Raw genomic sequence first — 18744 nt, 5'->3', positions numbered from 1 at the left:
AATGCTATATATGAAGAGGAAAAAACCCAGCCATAATGCAAAACCAGAACAACCACCCCCAAAACAAAGCAGTAAACAATCCCCCCCACCTGCAAACAGGTATCAGAAATAGTAAAGCAGGAGATAACATCATCAAGGTGAAGGAAATATAAGCTGAGTATTAAATAATTAGAATATGCAGAATTATCATAAGGAACTACTAGAAAAAAAAACACCAAACCAGCATTGGTTTCAGAAAAACTTGTTCAGCTTAGTATAAAATAACTATTGCTTTTGCTTTATAGTTACTGACCCTTTTTGCTGTCCTAAGATTAAATCTTCTTAATGAATATAGCAATAAATATACTCTACCTGAATTTCTGTGAAAAGCAGACTAATGTTATCATTTGAATTAGTTATGTGACGCTTATGGAAAACCCAATAAAAAGATATTTGTGCTAGAACATTAAGTGTGCAATTCTGCTCTACGGAGTAGGAGAATGCATGCATTGTGTGTTATATGTATGTTTTAGTAGCTGTGTGTTCAGTTGTGCTGTGTTATGACCTCGCAGTTGAATAGGGTTAAAGTCTTAGAGGTGATATTTGGGCTTTGCTTATTTAAGCAAACTTCAATGACTTCTCAAGTTTAACTTGAGAAATATGGAAGTATTATTTGAGGACAGAAGGATTATATGAACTTGAACACTAAAGAAAGGTAATATAAAAATAAAGGGCTTTTTGCCTTCTGCCTTGGTGCCAAAATGCAAGACCTCCAAGTGCCACAGAGACTTTAAAATTCTGCTTGACAAAAGCTGAATTAACAGTAATGTTGGATTCATGAAGCCAAATAAAGTAATTTTGTTATGACCATTAATTGGAAAGAAAAATGGATCTTTCTGGGATTGTGTGGTAAGCTGTCAGTTAGGTTCTTAAGAAGGGAACAAACCATTTTACGGGGGCCTTTCAGCATATTGTAGGAAAAGACCATATTCTTCAAGGTTTTGCCTTGTAGGGCTCAATTTCCAGCTTGCTTTCTTATTGTTCTTGAAGACAACAATTAGCATTGTTGGCCATCACAGGGCTTGAGAAATGCAAAGTGAGCTGTAGCATTTTTAGACACAGAAGATTTAGCCACGTTAGCTCACATTCTCTACAGGCTATGTCACGGCTCACTGTGTTTCTGCAATTCTAGCTACCAAGCTCAAAATACAGAGGTAGAGCAGACAAAAGACCTATTGATTCAAGCGTGATTTTTTCCATCTTTCAAGGGAATGTATGTATGGTACTTATTGTCTGCCCATTAAGGGAGGATGAAACCTGGTTTGTTGGTGACCATGAAGAGTTAATTTTTAGAGATTTTTTCAAGGCTATAGGCTAATATTTTTAAAAAGTTTTCTCACTAATTTAATACTCAGGAGGTCGACTAACTACATAGTGGATCTGTTGTTGCTGATGAAAGCTGTTAGCAATTTACTTTTTGATTTTTAGTGACTCTAGGATGTGTTTGTTAACTTTGCACAGCATGAAAATTTGATGATGTTTTTCAGGATGATGTTTGTACTTGATATTAATAAATCCCAGATCTCTTGGGAAAACCTCTGGGTTGGAGAATAAGAACAGAGAAGTTGGATATGGAAGTAAAAGCATTTGCATGCATGGATTTTTGTGCTGTTTGTTGCATGACAGGTGTGGTCTGTCCTTCAGTTACAGTGCAGGAAAATGTCTCAGTACATTTGTGCTAATGCCTGTTGAGAGGCAGGAATTGGAAACAAAAGTGTCTGCCTGATCCCTCCTGCAATTATAGAGACTGAAGTTGAAAGTGGATGGAAGAGACTGATATAAAAGTTACAAGGGTAAAAAGCAAAGCTACCAGGGAAAAAAGCATTTACAACAAATCCCATTAAATAAATTGTGGCAGTTACTTGAGCTCAGGAAGCCTTGAATTCTGGAGGCTTTCCACCAAGGGAGCTTGCACTTTACACTGTGAATGAGCTTTAGGTGGTTTTCTTTCTTGTTTTCACCAAATAGAAAGATAAAAAAATCTGTGAAGGTCAAAGGTCAGGTTTGGGGGTTTTTTAGTGGGGTTTTTTGTGGTTTTTTTTTAAGCTAATACTTGTGAGAGCCAACCCCTTTTCAAAATGAGTTGCGGTGTAAATGAAGCCACCTAAGCTTAGGAGGCAAATCTTGTTGTGTTCAACCCATTTTGAAGAACAGAGCTGACCTTTTATGTTCCCAGTGCATTTCTAAGAGCTTCTGTGTGCTTTGGCTCTCTTGAGGTTAAAAGGACAAGTCCATACTGAATTGCGTCAAACAAAAAACTCTGTTTATGCTTCTATCATGCTTTTGGAAAGCCTGTTCTTCTGGTTTGTGCTGAATCTGAAATTTTATCCAGTACTGATCAGGAGTTAGGTCCTTGCTTCCTTCTCGCTATTTGTGCCTGGTGCTGCTGCTGCTGCCCACTAGTTCTGGACCTGCAGTATCACGAGGGTAGGCTTATACCGCAGGTAGGAGTGTGCCTGCAGTTTATACAGATAAACTGATATAATTTTAAGCTGGTAGCTTGGGCTTTAGCAGTATAGGAGCTGAACAGGTTTTTGGAAGGCTATCTTGCCCTAAATGTAGAGCTGTTGTAGCAGTGTTGCTGTAAACTGGGTTGTTTAAAGCAAGCTCAGATTTACTGAGCTGAGCTGCAGTCACACCTCTTATGGCTCTGTAATCATAATCAGATTTAGATACTGTGCACGGGCAACTTCTAGTAGGCTTCTAAGGAAGCTGTATTTGTTGGAAAGTCTGGACTTGCTTGGCTGCTCATTTGCTTATTGGATGAAAGAATTCAAACGTGACTCAGTTTCTTGCTGCCTCCATGTCGTGGTTTACCAAGTACCATGCTGCTCGTTAGCTCACTCCTCCTCACCCAGGGGGATGGGGAGGAGGATCCGAAAGGAATGTAAAACTCAGGGGTTGAGATAAGAACAATTAATTAGTAAAGCAAAAGGTGCACACACAAGCAAAGCAAAACAAGGAATTCATTCCCCACTCCCCATGGGCAGGCAGGTGTTCAGCCATCCCCAGGACAGCAGGGCTCCATCATGCCTAACGGTTACTTGGGAAGACAAGTGCCATAATGCCAAATGTCCCCACCTTCCTCCTCCTTCCCCCCGGTTTACATACTCAGCATGGCGTTCTATGGTATGGAATATCCCTTTGGCTAGCTTGGGTCAGCTGTCCTGGTCGTGTCCCCTCCCAATTCCCCGTGCACCCCCAGCCCTCTGGCTGGCAAGGCCTGAGGAACTGAACAGTCCTTGACTTAGTATCAACATCACCCAGCAACAACCAAAACCATCAGTGTGCTATCAGCATTGCTCTCACACCATAGCCAAAACACAGCACTGTACTAACTACTAAGAAGAAAATTAACTCTATCCCAGCTGAAACCAGGACACTCCATAAGAGGGGAGGGCATCTGGTTATTTTGATTTTAGAGCAACAACTATTTTATTAAATACTTTATCAGGTATAATTGAAGTAATTGAAACAAACCCAATAAGGTCTGTCAATTGATGAAAACAAACCCAAGTAGTAGCCTGTATTATCAAGATAAAGTCCCTGCTTATTGTGCCCCCAACTTTGCCACAGCTGTATTTCAGGTATGGGGGATATAGCAGACAAATATAAATTAGATCTCTTGATTATTTTCATTTATTGCTCAGTTAGCCTCAGTTAGATTAAAACTATGTGCAGGACAACAGCTACTTTTTAAAACTCAGTCAATCCATTGTGATTGTGTGTGCAGATTTGTGCGTACACATAGACAGAGAATGTACTTGTGTGTTTCTGAAGTATAGGATTTTTTAGGTATTAATATTACAGTACCTGTCTGTCTAACATATTACAAGTTTGACCTCACAGGTTCTAACTGACACAGTGATAGCTCTTGATTTTGCACGTGATGGAATGCTGGCATCTTCCATTGGCTACAGTTAGAACTGTAGATGTTGAGAACATTTTGAACATTTGTTGATCAAGTGGTAGCATGAAAATTAGAGGCAAACAATGGAGCAGTTTACATAGATATTTGGCACACAAGGAATTAGGGTTTCTAGTATAACCTTCGGTAAAAGTGTTTTCCAAGGATCTATTCATGTGAAATAGATGATTCGTTATGATTCCTTAAAATGTATTTATCATTTTACATAATATGGTAAAGGTTTCATATCTGCAGTCCTTGTATATGTTTTTGTCATTAGAAAGCTTAATTTTGTGGGACTTTTCTTTTTGGTAACTTTCACAAAGTGTAAAAAATGTTTGAAATGTAACAGTGGTTTTATTTTTATAAAATGTACTATAAAGTATACTTACAAAGTTAATAAGAAGTGAAGAGGTTGTGTTCAATCTCTTTAAAAGTTCCATTAAAAGGTAGTACACATTTTAATGTCACCATGCAGTGCAGTCACCTAGGAGTATTTTTAAAAATGTCATTATGCTGGTTTGTTGTTTTTTTTAAATGACTGTCTGTGCAGTAACTGTGGAGAATGAACTCTGCCCTACTTCCTCTGCCTTCTGTTGTCAGTTTTTCTCTTTTCTTTGCCCTGACAGTGTAGAATGCAGTGTCTTCAAAAGTGGTTGTTTTTTCTTCTCATTCTACCCTAAACAAAGCAGTGATAGTTTTATCAGATGAGCTTGTTGAGTTTGATGAATTATTTCTAAAGTGAAATGTTATTTACAATAAGATACAATACAAAAGAATACATTTTCAGGATAGAAATTTAAAAAATAAACTGTATAGTAAATGGAATTTATGATGAGATGATAATTGAACTACTTTTGTAGTAACCAGGAAACATCACTGATTTGTGGGTTTTCTTCTCAACTATTCCTCAGTACTGGGAAAAATATATATTTTATTAGAGAAAGCTAATGATTTTATACAAAACTGGAGAGTGCCCATACTCAAATGTGACATGATGCTCCAAGTAGGAAATATGTTTATATTTCTGAGAGCATTAGGATTGCTTGGTACACCTAAACTTCCTTCATGAAAACTGATTCAAGAAAGTTGTTTCAGTACCTTTTCTCTTACTGTAAATATGAGCTCATGAATATTTTTACTGTCAACATTTATGTCAAACTTTGCTTTCTGAACAAACAGAAAAGAGTATTAAATATCTGTCAGCACTTTGTTAGCCCCACTGAGACAAAATGCATCTTTACAAATACGTAAGAGCTGCCTAAACAAGTTCATTGTATCTGAACCAACGGTATGTTGGACTTTATCAAGCACATTTGTAAGAAATTAATAGTTTTTCTGTTTCTGGTTGTTACAGATGTGATGGAAAGCCAGACTTTGCTGCGCAGGAGTAGTCACTTTGAGAAGTGCCTCCTTGCACACAGTCATTTAAATAAACAAGACTGCTTGTTGTGAAAATTGAAAATTGACAGGACAAAGAGTACAACTTTTAAAAACAAGATGCTTAAGGATAGTGTATAGATATAGTAAACAGGGATTTATTTTGGCAGCCTTAATGTGCATGGGTTTGAGCTCTGTTTCTGGGGATGATTCACAGTTTTGGAATATAATCAGGCTAGAGCTTACACCAATTTGGTTAGTTAACATGAAGTTTATATGAGTCCATTCCTAAGGATACATTAACATCAACAACCAGAAAATAATTTTTTAAATATGGTAGAGGTACAGAGAAAGCTTTGTCAAGTATTTGTGAATTTAGCTCCAAGTGGATTCAGGTGCTCAAATGTTCCAGCCAGTTTTTAGTCTCAGCCATAAATTTCATTTGCAGTGATTTGCTGTTACTCATTTAAAGTATCAATGTTGAGAACTGCTGATCACGCCTTGGGCATTTTCTCTCATTCCCAGGGAAGATGTCTAGAGACCGGGCTCTGAGGAAGCAGCAGCAATTGAATAATTTGGTAGCAGCAGTGACAAAGCTTGCTAAGCCTGGAGATGTGATTGTGGATTTTTGCAGTGGAGGGGTAATGTATATTCTTGTTTATATGATTTGGTTTCTTTCAGCTTTCATCTTTGCAGTTGTGGGTGGTTGCTGCCACAAAGCTAAAGTACAAATGCTGAAATTTTAGTTGCTTTTAAGGGTTCTGTTACTGGTTAGGGGATGCTTGTCATGTAATAGGTCAACAACAGGGGACACTGAAAAGTGACTCAGATTTTGTTGTTTGTTTTTGTTTTCACAGGGCCATGTTGGTATTGTTCTTGCTCACATGATGCCATCATGTCAGGTAAATTCTAAAAAAAAAGTACAGATGGTATGAGCTTTTGGTCTCTGATAATCATCTTAAAAAGATGTGCGTGTAGGAAGAATAAATATGAAGACAGATGGGTCTCAGTAGAGGACTTAGATTTGAAACATGCACATTTTTAGCATAATCCCAAATGTGTGCAGTGCTTTCCTGAGAAACAAAAGTTATAGGAAAACATAAAATATTTGCAAGCTGATGGATATTAGCAAGTTATTAAATGCATTCCATTATTGTTGGGTTTCCTGCTAAGCATTCTGGAGATGTCCAGCTCTGCTATAAAAATTTAGTTTTTCTCAATTAAACTACAGTGGTTTGTGATTGGTTGTTGGTAATGTTATACTTTGATTTCTCAGTATTATTTTGCCTTACTTTCTCCTATGGATGAAATCTAGGTGGTGCTCATAGAAAATAAGGAGTTATCTCTGATCCGTGCTAAAGACAGAAGTGATGAACTAGGTTTAAACAACATTTGGTTCATTCAAGCAAATTTGGACTATTTTAATGGGACTTTTAACATTGGGGTAAGTGATTATAACTTTCCCACTTTAAAACTTCACTATCTGGTTAGTTATTCTCAAAACAACTAAAATATCTGAGAAAATAAAATTCTGTATGTCCTTACAGACACACATTTCTGATGCTATGAGAAGCACCCTTATTACGTTAATCTGTATTGTTAGTTTTGTATTTATTCTCTGTTACACATTGGCATCGCTTTTATGTTGCATGAGTGAAAAAAGAATTTTGTGCTCCAATCAAATACGAAAACGTATGCTGCCCAGCCATGTTGAAGAAAAAGTACAGTAGATCCTTGGTTTAATCATGTTATTTTAAAATCAGTGATTCGTTAATGGATATACTGTGGAGAAGGTTTTGAGGATCGGAAGACTACTGTTGCTCAAATTAAGCCTGAGTGCAGTAAAGTGAGATCAGAAGTGTAGTTAGGTGACAGTAAAAGCATTTTAAGATAAACAACTCAAGACTTCATGACGCAAAACTGAGAACGAACTGTCATGACAGGGTGAATGCTGAACACTCCTGTTGCAATCAGCAAGCGATACTCTGACTCCCAGTTCACTGTGAATGAGCAGACCAAAGTAGGAATCTGAGTTCTGCTGGAGCAAAGTAGGTGATTGAATACTGATTCAAAGCATCTGTGTTAGACCCTGAAAGTAAATGAGATTAATGTCCTCTCCAGAATTCTGCAACCCTAGTGAAGAGAAAGGCATAAATAATCTTTTGTAACTCTGCAAAGATTCCTGTCTTTCCATTTTATATTCTCTTAAAAGAATGTGAACTTTTTCAGCAAGCTCCAAGCTTTCAGTGTGAGTCTGACTGTTCCTTAAATCAGCCATCCAAGGACCTGCTTTGGCTGTAGCTGAGGATATTTAATGCTGAATGTTTATGGTACATCAACAGTGCAGTTTAACAATTTGGTCAGTTTATTTAATAAAGGAAAAGAAATCAAGTGCAGGCAAAAGAGGAGAGAATAAATCATTTCAGCCCAGTCCTTCCAAATGTAAATTTCCAATTCTTTAGCATTATTTTCTGTGCTGCATTGTCATACGAATCTCAGTGGATGAGCTAGAGATGTATTTCAAAAAATCAGGATCTCATGAATACTTCACTGAATTCTGTGTGTCAGTTGTCTTGTAGTTTTTCAGTGAAATGAGTCTCCTATTTTGTCATCATTGGAGCTCCTGTCTTTAATTTTGTTGATCTGTTTTTAAGGTTAATACTAAGTTAAATAATCTGTGGAGCTTTTCTTTCATAAAAGAAGTGTTATATTATCTCTTTTAAGTTTTGTGACAAGGAAAATATTGAAGTATATGTCAGAAAAATTCACTTGGAAATTCTTTTTCCAGTCCTGTGACTTCAGTTTCTTTGACTTGATTATATAGTCTGTTCAACAGAAAAACCTGGGGCTTTCCCTTTTTGGGACACCTATACCAATTTCAGCTTCAGAATTAGTTTGTATCATACCATGATTCACTCTTCAGAATTAGCTCATTAACTCAGGATTAGCTTTCATATGCAGCCATGTTTAAGACAGGAGCTGGCTGGTTTACTGACCACAAGTATTTGGTGTGTTTGAAAGTAAATAATATATAGTTTAGCTGCCTTTGTATCATTATGTCATAAACACTGTTCTGATACAAAAATGACCATATAATACCATAATATATAAATGCATACAAAGTTTGGCAGTGCATCATTTCTATCTAAACTTACCTTCTCAGGCTTGTAAAGATATTCACTCGTTGCATGACTTCACCATTTTCAGTAGAACAATACAGTGTAAATATGAGGGTGGACACAATGACAAGAAATTTGCTGGTTATAGTACTTGAAATTTTAAGAGGTATAGAAAAAGTGACGTGTCAGAAGTTGTCATCTCTGCATTTGGTATTAGTTTAAAACATGTTTACCTTGAGATCAAATCTGCATTACTAAGCTATATCGTTATCTGTTATCTGCTAGGAGTTCAAAAGCAAGTTAAAAAAAAAACATGTTGACCCCTTGACTTTTGCTCCGCATGAAATTTCTGCTCTTATGAATTGTTGGGGTAGTGGAAGATCAAGGTTCTGAAACAACTTGGTTTTGAGTGCCAAATGGACTGGTACATTGTATTGTTATTACATGTTGTAGTACAACCACCAACCACTGTAAAGGATTTCAGTCTAAAAGTGAAAGCTTTCAAATACTTGCGTTTACATGCCAACACCCAGAGGAGTCTTTGAGATCCTAATTGTTTTTAATGCTTCTGTAGTACTCAAAGTATCTCAACTAATTTGTGAGAACCAGTTGAAAAGTTTAAGGTTTGTTTGGGGGGAGGGTATATATTTTTGAGTGTGCTGAGTTCTTTTCTTTTTAAGATCACTAAAGTGAACCTGAGGTTTTGTGAAACTTTTTTCCCTTTGTTTTTCTGTGTGCGTTGGGCTGTTCTGGGGAGTTGCAGCACCAGAGGACTAATTACAGGGCAATGATCTTGTATTGCTAGCTCTTGCTCTCTTCAGGGGCCACTTTGTTTCCCTGTATTTACAGATGTATGGATTTGTGAACCAGATTCGTTCTCTGCATTAGTGCTCACTTTTTATTTTGTTTCAAGCTATCCTATATATTAAACTCACTGTCTGAGAAAGCTTTGTCTTGGATTTTGTTGGTGATTTTTGGCTTAACTAAATTGGCTCTGAGAAACCCAAAGAAGAAATCAGTTGGTGTAAAAGTTCATACAGGCTCAGCAAAGCTACTGGTTTTATCTGCTGTTGTTTCAAGGTTTCTTTTCCAAATGTGCAAGCTAAGCAGAGGTCTTTGTTTTCTGCTTGGATAGATGAAGTAACTATAATTATATTCCATATTAATCTAATAGCTGTGATATTAAGAATCTATTTTTTATATTAAATGGGTTTTATTTTTGTTGTTAAATTCATGCAAGCAGAAAACTTGCATTGTGAAATTATTTTCTTATTAATTTTTTAATATTCTGCTTGAGACAAGAATATTTGTTACCATCTGTATGCAGTTATAGTTCAGTCGATGATTAATGGTCTGCTCAGCTGAGCTTATGTCAAGCAGTCTGCAAACAGAAATCTTTGTTTTAATCTATATCTGAAAGTAAAGGTTTTATCTTCCTATTGCTGTACCTTGAAAAACAACCTTGAACCCTCAAATCAGAGCTTTGTGGTTTTAAACCTTTTTCCTACGTCTACAGTGAATAAAAAGCAAAGAAAACAGCGCAGTTCTACAAATCTGTACCACTGCATAAAATTAAAAATGTGCCTCAAAAATGTCCTTGGTTTAATGAAAATCTAGAGCACCAGGTCTACTATTTGAGCTACTGAGTACATGGAAGAAGACAGAGAAAGTAATGCCTCCATTTTGCCTGGCCCATTTGGTATCACAGGTATGGGGAGGAGAGAGCTGCTTGCTGTTCCTTGAAATATGTTGCCTTTCTGTAGGAGAGCATGAAGCAGTCTGTGCGTTGCCCAAACATCCATCAATGCTTACAGGTAGCAGTTGTGATTGCATGACATTCTACTTTTAGTTTAAGAGCCCATTACTAAAAAAAAAGAAAGAAAAGAATAAAGAGAGGAAAAAAAAAAAAAGAGGACAAGTTGTATTTGATGCTTTCTCCCCACCCACCCACCCACCATGTCTGTTTTCTAAAGTTTTTACTCAATAACTTACAATCAAATGATTAACATTTATGTGTAAATATTGTCCTTTAAATATGACCTTCAGGTATATCTGTTACTACTTTTACTGCTAAGTTCAAATCCAGTTGTGAAATAGTTCTTTGTATTCCGAAGTCCTTTTTGCTTGACAAAAATTTTTGACTAATGACCACAGCAGTTTTTATTTTAATGTTTTTCTGGGGCATTGTTTTTGATTTACGTGATATCACAACGGTAGTGCACCCACCTTTTGAGGGCTTTTGGTAAGTGACCTGTGTTCAGTGTGGATGGTTCCCTTGTTAATGGAATAGGCCATAAATTTTCCTCAGCATGGGTATGAAGGGAGGAATGAAAAACTGAGGAATTAATGACCAGGTCTTAGGCATAACAGCTTTCATTGCAAAAACTTCCTCATATATTTAAGTAACTAAGTCAACCAAAAAAAAATACTGCAACAGGATTGTGTTTAGAATATTGCTGTAAATAATTTGCTTGTTTCTTTGTTTTTTACTTTTAACACTCTAGGTGGCTCTGCATGCATGTGGTGTGGCAACAGACATGGTGATCGAACACTGCGTCAGGGCACGGGCAGCATTTGTCGTCTCCCCTTGTTGTTATGGCTTCATTCAAAACACAGTGAAGTTTAAATACCCACGAAGGTAAAATAAAGCTGACAAGATCAGCTTTAAAATATCGACTTAAATGAAGGAAGAAAATACTTAGACAATATAGCATTAATCGATGGAAGATCATTGTAAGTGTCAAGGCTAAACTGGTTCACAGGTATAATGCAACTGTTTCATCCTTTGCAACCCATCCTGAAAGGGAGACAGATTGGTAATTCCTGGGGTTTTTTTCCTGGATTTGTCTATTCATAGCTCAGAAAACTTTATACCATCAACATAGTAGGTACAATATGTGGGGATCTATGTAAAATGCAGACCTTTTACCTTGAAATCACAAAGTTAATAGAAGACTCATGAAAATTGCTCTGAGAAAGGGAATTGACATTTTGATGTTGGTGAAAGATGTAAGCAATAAGCTTAAAGAAATGGGTCTGCTTTATACCACAGTTTACTGCTTGTGAAACTCTTCTGATTTATTTCCAAGTAGACAAGCTCTCCTGTATTTCAGTTCATATTTTTAATACTTTTTCAATGGACTGTGTAAATACTTTGTCATCTTCAAATCTGCCATGTTGGAGATAATCATGTATTTCAGGCTGAAGAATTTTAATGCCTTTGATATAAATAAAATGTAAAAGGTAAGCATAAAATGGCAGAAGATAAGAGACTGACAGCTTTCTGAGGCAGAACTAGATGGTGGAAGAGAGTTTTGGTGTCTTTTTCCTAAAGCTGAGCTTTGAATTTGGATGTCCAAGATGGATCAGATCTAATTCTACTAGGAGTTACAACATTGTCTTAGGTATATATTTGCTAAAATAAGAAATGGAAACATGCTGTCTTAAAAGGAATCGACAAATACAAAAAAATCTTATGCATCTGTGTTAAATATTTTTCATTCTTTTCTATACTGTCAAAATGTGCTGTCACAGAAGTGCACGGAGAGTAAATATTTGGAATTTGTCAGTTTGGTAAACTTTACATTTAACACTGTTAGTGAATTTGATTCTTCCAGCTTTTTACGTGTGTCCCTTTTTGTTTTCTCTTGTGATAGAGTAAAATGAAGAAGTATTCTTAAGGAAGAGGCAGTAAAATTTTAAACCTTCTGAAGTTAGCAGGCACATAGCTTTTCTCTGCTGACTTGTTTTAAAATTGACTGAATACTGTTTAACTTTTGACCAGTTAACATTTCTAGACCATGAAGACTGGAAACGCTCATTACATTTGAAAATTTTTGTTGCTGTAAATGCTGCAAGAACGTAAATTATAGTTTTGCGTTTGCCAAAATTTTGAATTTAAGATTGTAAGCCTATGTGGAAAATTATCAACCCTAGCTCAAGCTACATTTTAGGGTTTGTGTTTTCTTTTTTTCCTTATTTGCTGTGAACGTAAAACATGATAGCCTGCCCATATCCCCGTATTGCCTATGTTGTCTACTCGGTTCCATTGTAGATACACCTTACTTTTGTGATACAAACAAAATATATGCATGACTAGAGGTTCTGTACATGTAATATAATTTATGTGACAACATAGAAATGCCAGTAAATCTGTGTTAGAATTTATAATGATTTAAAGAGAGAATTTTAATAAATAATGTAATAGAAAAAAAAAAAAAGGACAACACCAAAGATGCTTTTACTTTTCTAGTGAACTGGAAGCATAATGGTTTCTGGGTGTTTTTTAATGCCTTTCCTTAGGATATAGATACTGGTATTTTGTTTAAAGTGTGTTCAAGTATGTATTGATTGCTTCTATTTTCTGCCTCTGCTTTTTTAGATGCTAATTGAATTGGTCTGGTTCTTTTTTTTTTTTTTTTTTCCAGTCATCAGTTCAAAGAAATTTTGTCCTACAAGGTATGTAAAAGGGTTGGAGGGGGGAGAGGGTTATGTGCAGTTTCCTGTGTTTCACTTGGTCGTCTTATCAAATTAAATGTAAATGCTTATCTTTTAATTGCAAGGAAAAGCATGGTTTATATGAAATGTGCTTACTGCAGGTGTCATTGTGTTGCTTTCTCTGTACCATCCATTTTTAAGGCTTTTTTTTTCTTCAGTAAAATGAAATAGTTCTCTACAAAAGAACTTTTTCTTAAAAAAATCATAATGTGTAAGCAAGCCATTCCTAAGATATGTCAACATGTACCAGTTAACAATTACAAGATATCAATTGATTTAGGCCTTGAATACAACTGTGGAAATGGTCAATCATTTTTTAGGTAAAATTATGGCTTTTGTAGATACTATTTTCTGATAAACATTAGATTTCTCCCTTTAATTTATGTCTGGAAGATTAGACATAGTGAGTAGGAAGAGCTTATACTCATCAGCAGGAACTTTATGCAGTATTGCTTTAAAAACATTATTCAAAACTATTTCAAAAGTATTCAAATTTTTTGACCCAGGGGAGCCAGGTAACGTGTGGAGGTAGTCTGAGAGAAAAGTAGGAAAAAGAATGAGGCATGTAGATTCAACAGAATGAATGTAACAGGTAATAGGGGAGTGAAAAGGACAAGAGCATAGAGCTGGACGGCAGAGAACTGGTACTGATTTGTTAATCTTTGTCTAGTGCATTTAAAGTAGTTGGTGATGAGCAACCAGAAAATTGAAGGTTAGATGCACTTAATGTGGCATGGAAAGAAAATGTTTCCATTTGAGAGAAACAAGGATATATAGAAACTTTAATAAATTTACATGTCAAATCAAGACACAAGTATCTTGGTGTTTATAGTATAGAAATGAATTTTGGAGATGCAGAATAATCCTTTATAAAGAAATACAAGGAAGAGACAGTGTTTCTAATATCCAAATGTTTTTTGGGACAGCGAGCATAGCAAAGATGCTATATTTAGCAGGAAAATGGAGATTATCCTTTTCAATCCCCAAGTAAGATGACATTAAAATAAAGCAGAAAATGTAGAGCCATTTTATATAGGGAAGTTGCTATCTGATAATACACTGATGTTATCTTCATGACAGTGTGGTCTAGGTACACTTTACATGGAAATAAATGTCCATAGATTGAGATGATAAAGATGGCACCATGGATTTGGACCTGCCATTGTGTTTTCCCTTGATTAACATTCTTTTCAACACATTTATATGTTTCTAGCATATAATCATGAAGAATTCAGGTTTCAGTTCAGAAAAAGCTTATTTATTAACATATTAAAAGCAGACCTGTTGACAGTACAAAAGAAGATAGTGACAATTATAAAATCAAGGATACCTAGATTAGGATAGTGTACATAATCTCATTAAAACTCAGTGATTTTTTTTTTTCCTTAATCTGTTAATCCATGGAGGTTTAAACACAGGGTTTGTCAATGCTATAGAAGTTACAGCATTTTATTGTTTGTGTTGCAGAAGGGCACGGGGGCCAAGGACAATGCTAAAAAGGCCTGCTGCTCTTGATAATGTAAGAATCTATACAAATGGTCTAGGCTGGTCGGTGCCTCAGATAATCCTAGTTATAAATAACTTTTGTTATAGTGCTAGCTATATGTGTTTTTATATTTCATATTAATAAATTGTTACAGATTATTGGTTAGTAGCCAACGGTGCCATGTGTTAGCCAGACGCTGTCTGTGTCACCCACCCCGCTCCAGTTCCCATTTTAAATTCATTTCTCTTATCTTTCATTTTAGTGAGATCTAAAAAGACATCCAGAAGTCTGGCAATTCCAAAACATTTTTTGATGAGAACATTATGCTGTAATTCATTAGGTTATAGCTGCGGAGAATAAGGTTGTGATAGCTGTAGTTTTCTACCATGATACATTTTGAGACTCTATTTGTCAAGACACTCTCCCTGCAGGAGAACTGGAAAGTAAAACTGAGTAATTTTGCACATACAACTTTGAAAACCTAATAGGAATTGAAGGCGTGGGTGTTCCAGTAAGCAAGTTAACTGTTCATGCACATACAAAATGTAGGCAGTTCATAATTATTAACTTCATTATTTCAGAAGTGCTTTTCTTCTAATTTCTGCCAACTGGGAGTATGACAATTTAATGACTGTGTCATGGGGAAATGTTGTGGTCATAACTTCGGCTGTAGTTTAACTTCTTGGATTATTGCTGTAGGAAGCCAAGGCATTAGACTCAGTACAGATTTTCAGGTTAGGTGGTGAGGTTTACCTTGTTCTGGTCTACTTGGATGAGCTGAGAACCTGATGTGGCAAAGAGCTGGGTTGTGTTGGATGCCTGAAGGCTGATGAGGGGTTCTGTGTTAATGTGGATCTTCTCCCTCTCCTCTGAATCCTTCTTTTTCTCCCCAAGCTGGCTGTCACTGCTGCTTCTCTCCTAACAGTAGCCACATTGCCTGTGGCTTTCCTTCTGCTCATTCTCCAGTAGCCGCATCTGGGTTTAACATTTTCAGCTCTTTTGTACTACTAAAATAGCCATATTTGAATTGAACTGACTGAGCATAACATGTTTGAGTCCTAAATGTGTTACAACATGTGGTCATCTTGCTTGCATATTTCTTCTGGAGCTGTAAGCTGAAAACCTTCATGTGAATGAGCTGTACCAGGGAACAAATAATCCTGCCTCAAGATACTGTAAATTTATTTAAATAAGTAATATTTGAGTATCATGTAGCTATAATATTTTATTTTATAGTATGTGGGCAAAGGTTTTTTTTGTGATCAGATGTCTATTAAATTTATGAATTGGGTGGAGTTACCATCTTGATTTAATATGAAGATGGGGTTTCATTCATTTTTTTTGTCAAATGAAGACTTTTGGATGTTTATGTTCCCCCTAATAAAAAGCTAGAGTAAGTATCCTCTTCAGCATAGTAAAGGAAGCTAAAGTATCCTTAGGTAAAGTGGCTCTCTTCATCTGTTACAGGAATCAAACCTCTAATATCATCAGCTTATATCAGGCAAGAATTTAAAAAACATAAAAAAACCCCTTTTTGATGCAAGACATATCCTTTTTTCAGGACTGGAAGCTTTGCTTAGCAGAGCACTTTTTGCTGTTGTCTGTTTCTGTTTTCTCCCCATGACGTTATAGGAGACTTGGGAATGTCGTACAGTGCTAAAATGGTTATGATTTACTCAGCCCTGTACTTAATATTGCAGCTGTCCCAAAGAGCACAGCTGTCATCAGAGCATTAATTTCATTGCTACACCTTCAGGGTTTCTTCTCTCACCATCTGGCTAACTCACCTTCCTTGGCTTGGCTGGTTTGGAGCAATGATTATGCTAGCATAGGAGGTGTTTTTCACAGCAAATGACAATGGGATTCTGCCTGCTTGTGCAGTGAACTAAGCAGGGAGAAAGGCGGTGGGGCTAATCCTCCACTGCACCATAGCCCTGGGTGACAAGACAGGAAGAAATCAACAGCAGCTGTTGTAGAAGCCTCTGCGGAAATTTTTAAGTGGAACGGGGATGGTTCAAAAGCAAATTGTGTGCAAATTTTGATGTAGGAAACTTTCCTATTCATGGCCAGGTGTTTCTTGCCTTCAGGATTTTATTTTGCCTTCAAAATCTTTTGGGTTGATCCTGAACCTATTTGATAGAGCAGAGGAAGTCTATCCCATGAAGTGATTCTTACGGGATTCAAAATCACTGCTTGGAAGGTAGATCAAAATCACCTATTTTAAGAATTTTGTCTACGCTGCTTATTGATACAGAGATTCTGCCCCATGATGACAGTGCTAAAAGAAGGCTGTGCTGCTCATCAGTAATCAAAGGCAAAATTAGTCTGCAGTATGTCTTCGAAGAATGCTGTTTTGTATATGTTGCATCCAATTCAACTGCTGCAGAGAATTAGAGAAATTTCAGCAAGGAAAAAATACTCATGAGTAAAAATGTGGTCATGATTACAAACTCTTGATTTACAAACATATTTACAAACCAGAGTAGTATCAAAATTAGGATTTGCACACAGATAATTTTTCTAGAAATAGTGTCTTCAATGTGATAGCATTTTTGATACTTTACAACATTTAACTAGATTTCTTATACTTTATTTGGAAGATGGAAATGCTATTGGACCAAATTTCTTTACTTTTTTTTTTTTTCCCCTAGGAGCACATGATCCTTTGCAGATTTGCAGATCAGACAGCTGTTCAGCTTCCACCTGAACGCAGGCTAATTGGTATGAATTTCTGCAGCTGTTGTGTAAACTATATCAGTAATGAATTTTCCTTGATATATATAAAAGAAGTAGTAGTACATTAATGAACAGGGCATTAACTTGCTGTCTCCAGTAAACACTTGAAAATTTTGGATTTCTTAACATTTTGCCACTTGCTGTTCTGTACTATGGTATAGAAACTTTTCTTTGAGAATTATGAATATGAGATAGAGTTTGCATGTTACAGATTTTTGTTGCTTCACCTTTTTTTCTTTCCTCCCACTGTTCTCTGAAAAGAATGAGGTCTTTGTAAAGTTCATTAAAGTCCTGCTATTGCCATTTTATCTTACATTAAAAGCACAAGCTTATTTGTAGTAGTGATTTTCAGTGTGCAACATTATCCTGCTTGTAATCGCCGATGATAACTCTCTTAAAAGGGCAAACATGTAATGCCAGCTGGAAACAAAAAGGGTAAATCGCAGAGGCTGGGCTAGCTTTGGTACTGGCGGCTGTATAGAGCATACAAACCTATTTGGTTCACCTCATTAGGATCATCATCATAATTTCAGAAAAAAACCAGAAGGTTTTCTGGGATTTTATATATATATATTTTAAAATAGTAAACAATAATTATAATCTGAAAACTTTGCCAAGAACACAGTTTGGCTTACCGCTTACCTGGGGTACCAGCCTTCCCAGTGCATGGAAACTTACATTATAGCTACAGCAGTGTGCGACCAATTTTTACCTTTTGATAATCAGTTGTGTTTCAGATTTGTACTTTATTGCCATTTTGAGTAAGAGCAGCTGCCTTCTGTTGGGTCATTTATATGCAATAAACAGCCAAAGTAAATCGATTGCTGAGATTTTAGTTTCTTGATCTGGTGTCAATGGTTCCTGATGAAAAGAAATGCAAGAAGCTTATCATTAAAATAGCTGGGATTTCAATACTCAGAAGGACAACAAAATACATAGCACTTCAAATATTTAGAGTAAGGAAATCCATTTTTTCAATATGTGCAATATTCTAGTATTCTTTGACTTACAAAAGGTTGTAATGTGCTCCTGTATGGTATTAATGTTCTGATGGAAGCTGTAAACTAGCTTCCAGGTCAGAAAAGACAGAAGAGGCTGGGAACTCTCAGGATATAACTATGCATTCTTGGTTTAAAAGAAACACTTAAAAAGTATATTGAAACAGTAGTAGCAAACAATCGTAATTTTTTAAAGCTTAATTTGAAAAATTCAAAGTATTTCCTATACTCACTGTACAGAAAGAAAATTAATACATATTCTGAGATAGCTGTCTATTTAATAATAAATTTGTCTGCTCTTTTGCTATCATCACAGTATTTGAAAAAAAAAAAAACCAACCTTAAAACAGGTAGTGTTCAGTTACCACTGTAGCACCCCACTTTGCTCCTGCTGCTTGCCAGGTGGACAGAAAATTGGAAAAGGACCCAAAAAAGAAAGATTGTAACTTTTATCTATTCTCTTTCTCTGAAACTGCCATTTTTTTCCCACAATTTTAACTTCTGTGTTTTGCCCTGACAAAAACTCGAACATAAATCTTATTCCTCTCCCTTCCCCTACATCATTGCTTTTTCTGTTTTAAA

General features: G+C 36.1%; 1 protein-coding gene across 5 annotated transcripts in view; it reads left to right on the top strand.

Annotated features, from left to right (window-relative positions):
* Nucleotides 1-18744, top strand: part of GSTCD (glutathione S-transferase C-terminal domain containing) — a 72864-nt gene that overhangs the window by 51052 nt on the left and 3068 nt on the right. For all 5 annotated transcript variants that reach the window (XM_055797523.1, XM_055797522.1, XM_027787655.2 and 2 more), the window contains 6 exons: nt 5852-5967; nt 6184-6228; nt 6642-6770; nt 10950-11083; nt 12873-12903; nt 17080-17149. In XM_055797523.1, the coding sequence (XP_055653498.1) occupies nt 5852-5967; nt 6184-6228; nt 6642-6770; nt 10950-11083; nt 12873-12903; nt 17080-17149 (525 nt within the window). The remainder of the gene's footprint in view (nt 1-5851; nt 5968-6183; nt 6229-6641; nt 6771-10949; nt 11084-12872; nt 12904-17079; nt 17150-18744) is intronic.

Source organism: Falco peregrinus, chromosome 2 (genome assembly GCF_023634155.1).
Source record: "Falco peregrinus isolate bFalPer1 chromosome 2, bFalPer1.pri, whole genome shotgun sequence".
NCBI classification, from domain to species: Eukaryota; Metazoa; Chordata; class Aves; order Falconiformes; family Falconidae; genus Falco; species Falco peregrinus.
This window is presented reverse-complemented; position numbering and strand designations above follow the sequence as displayed.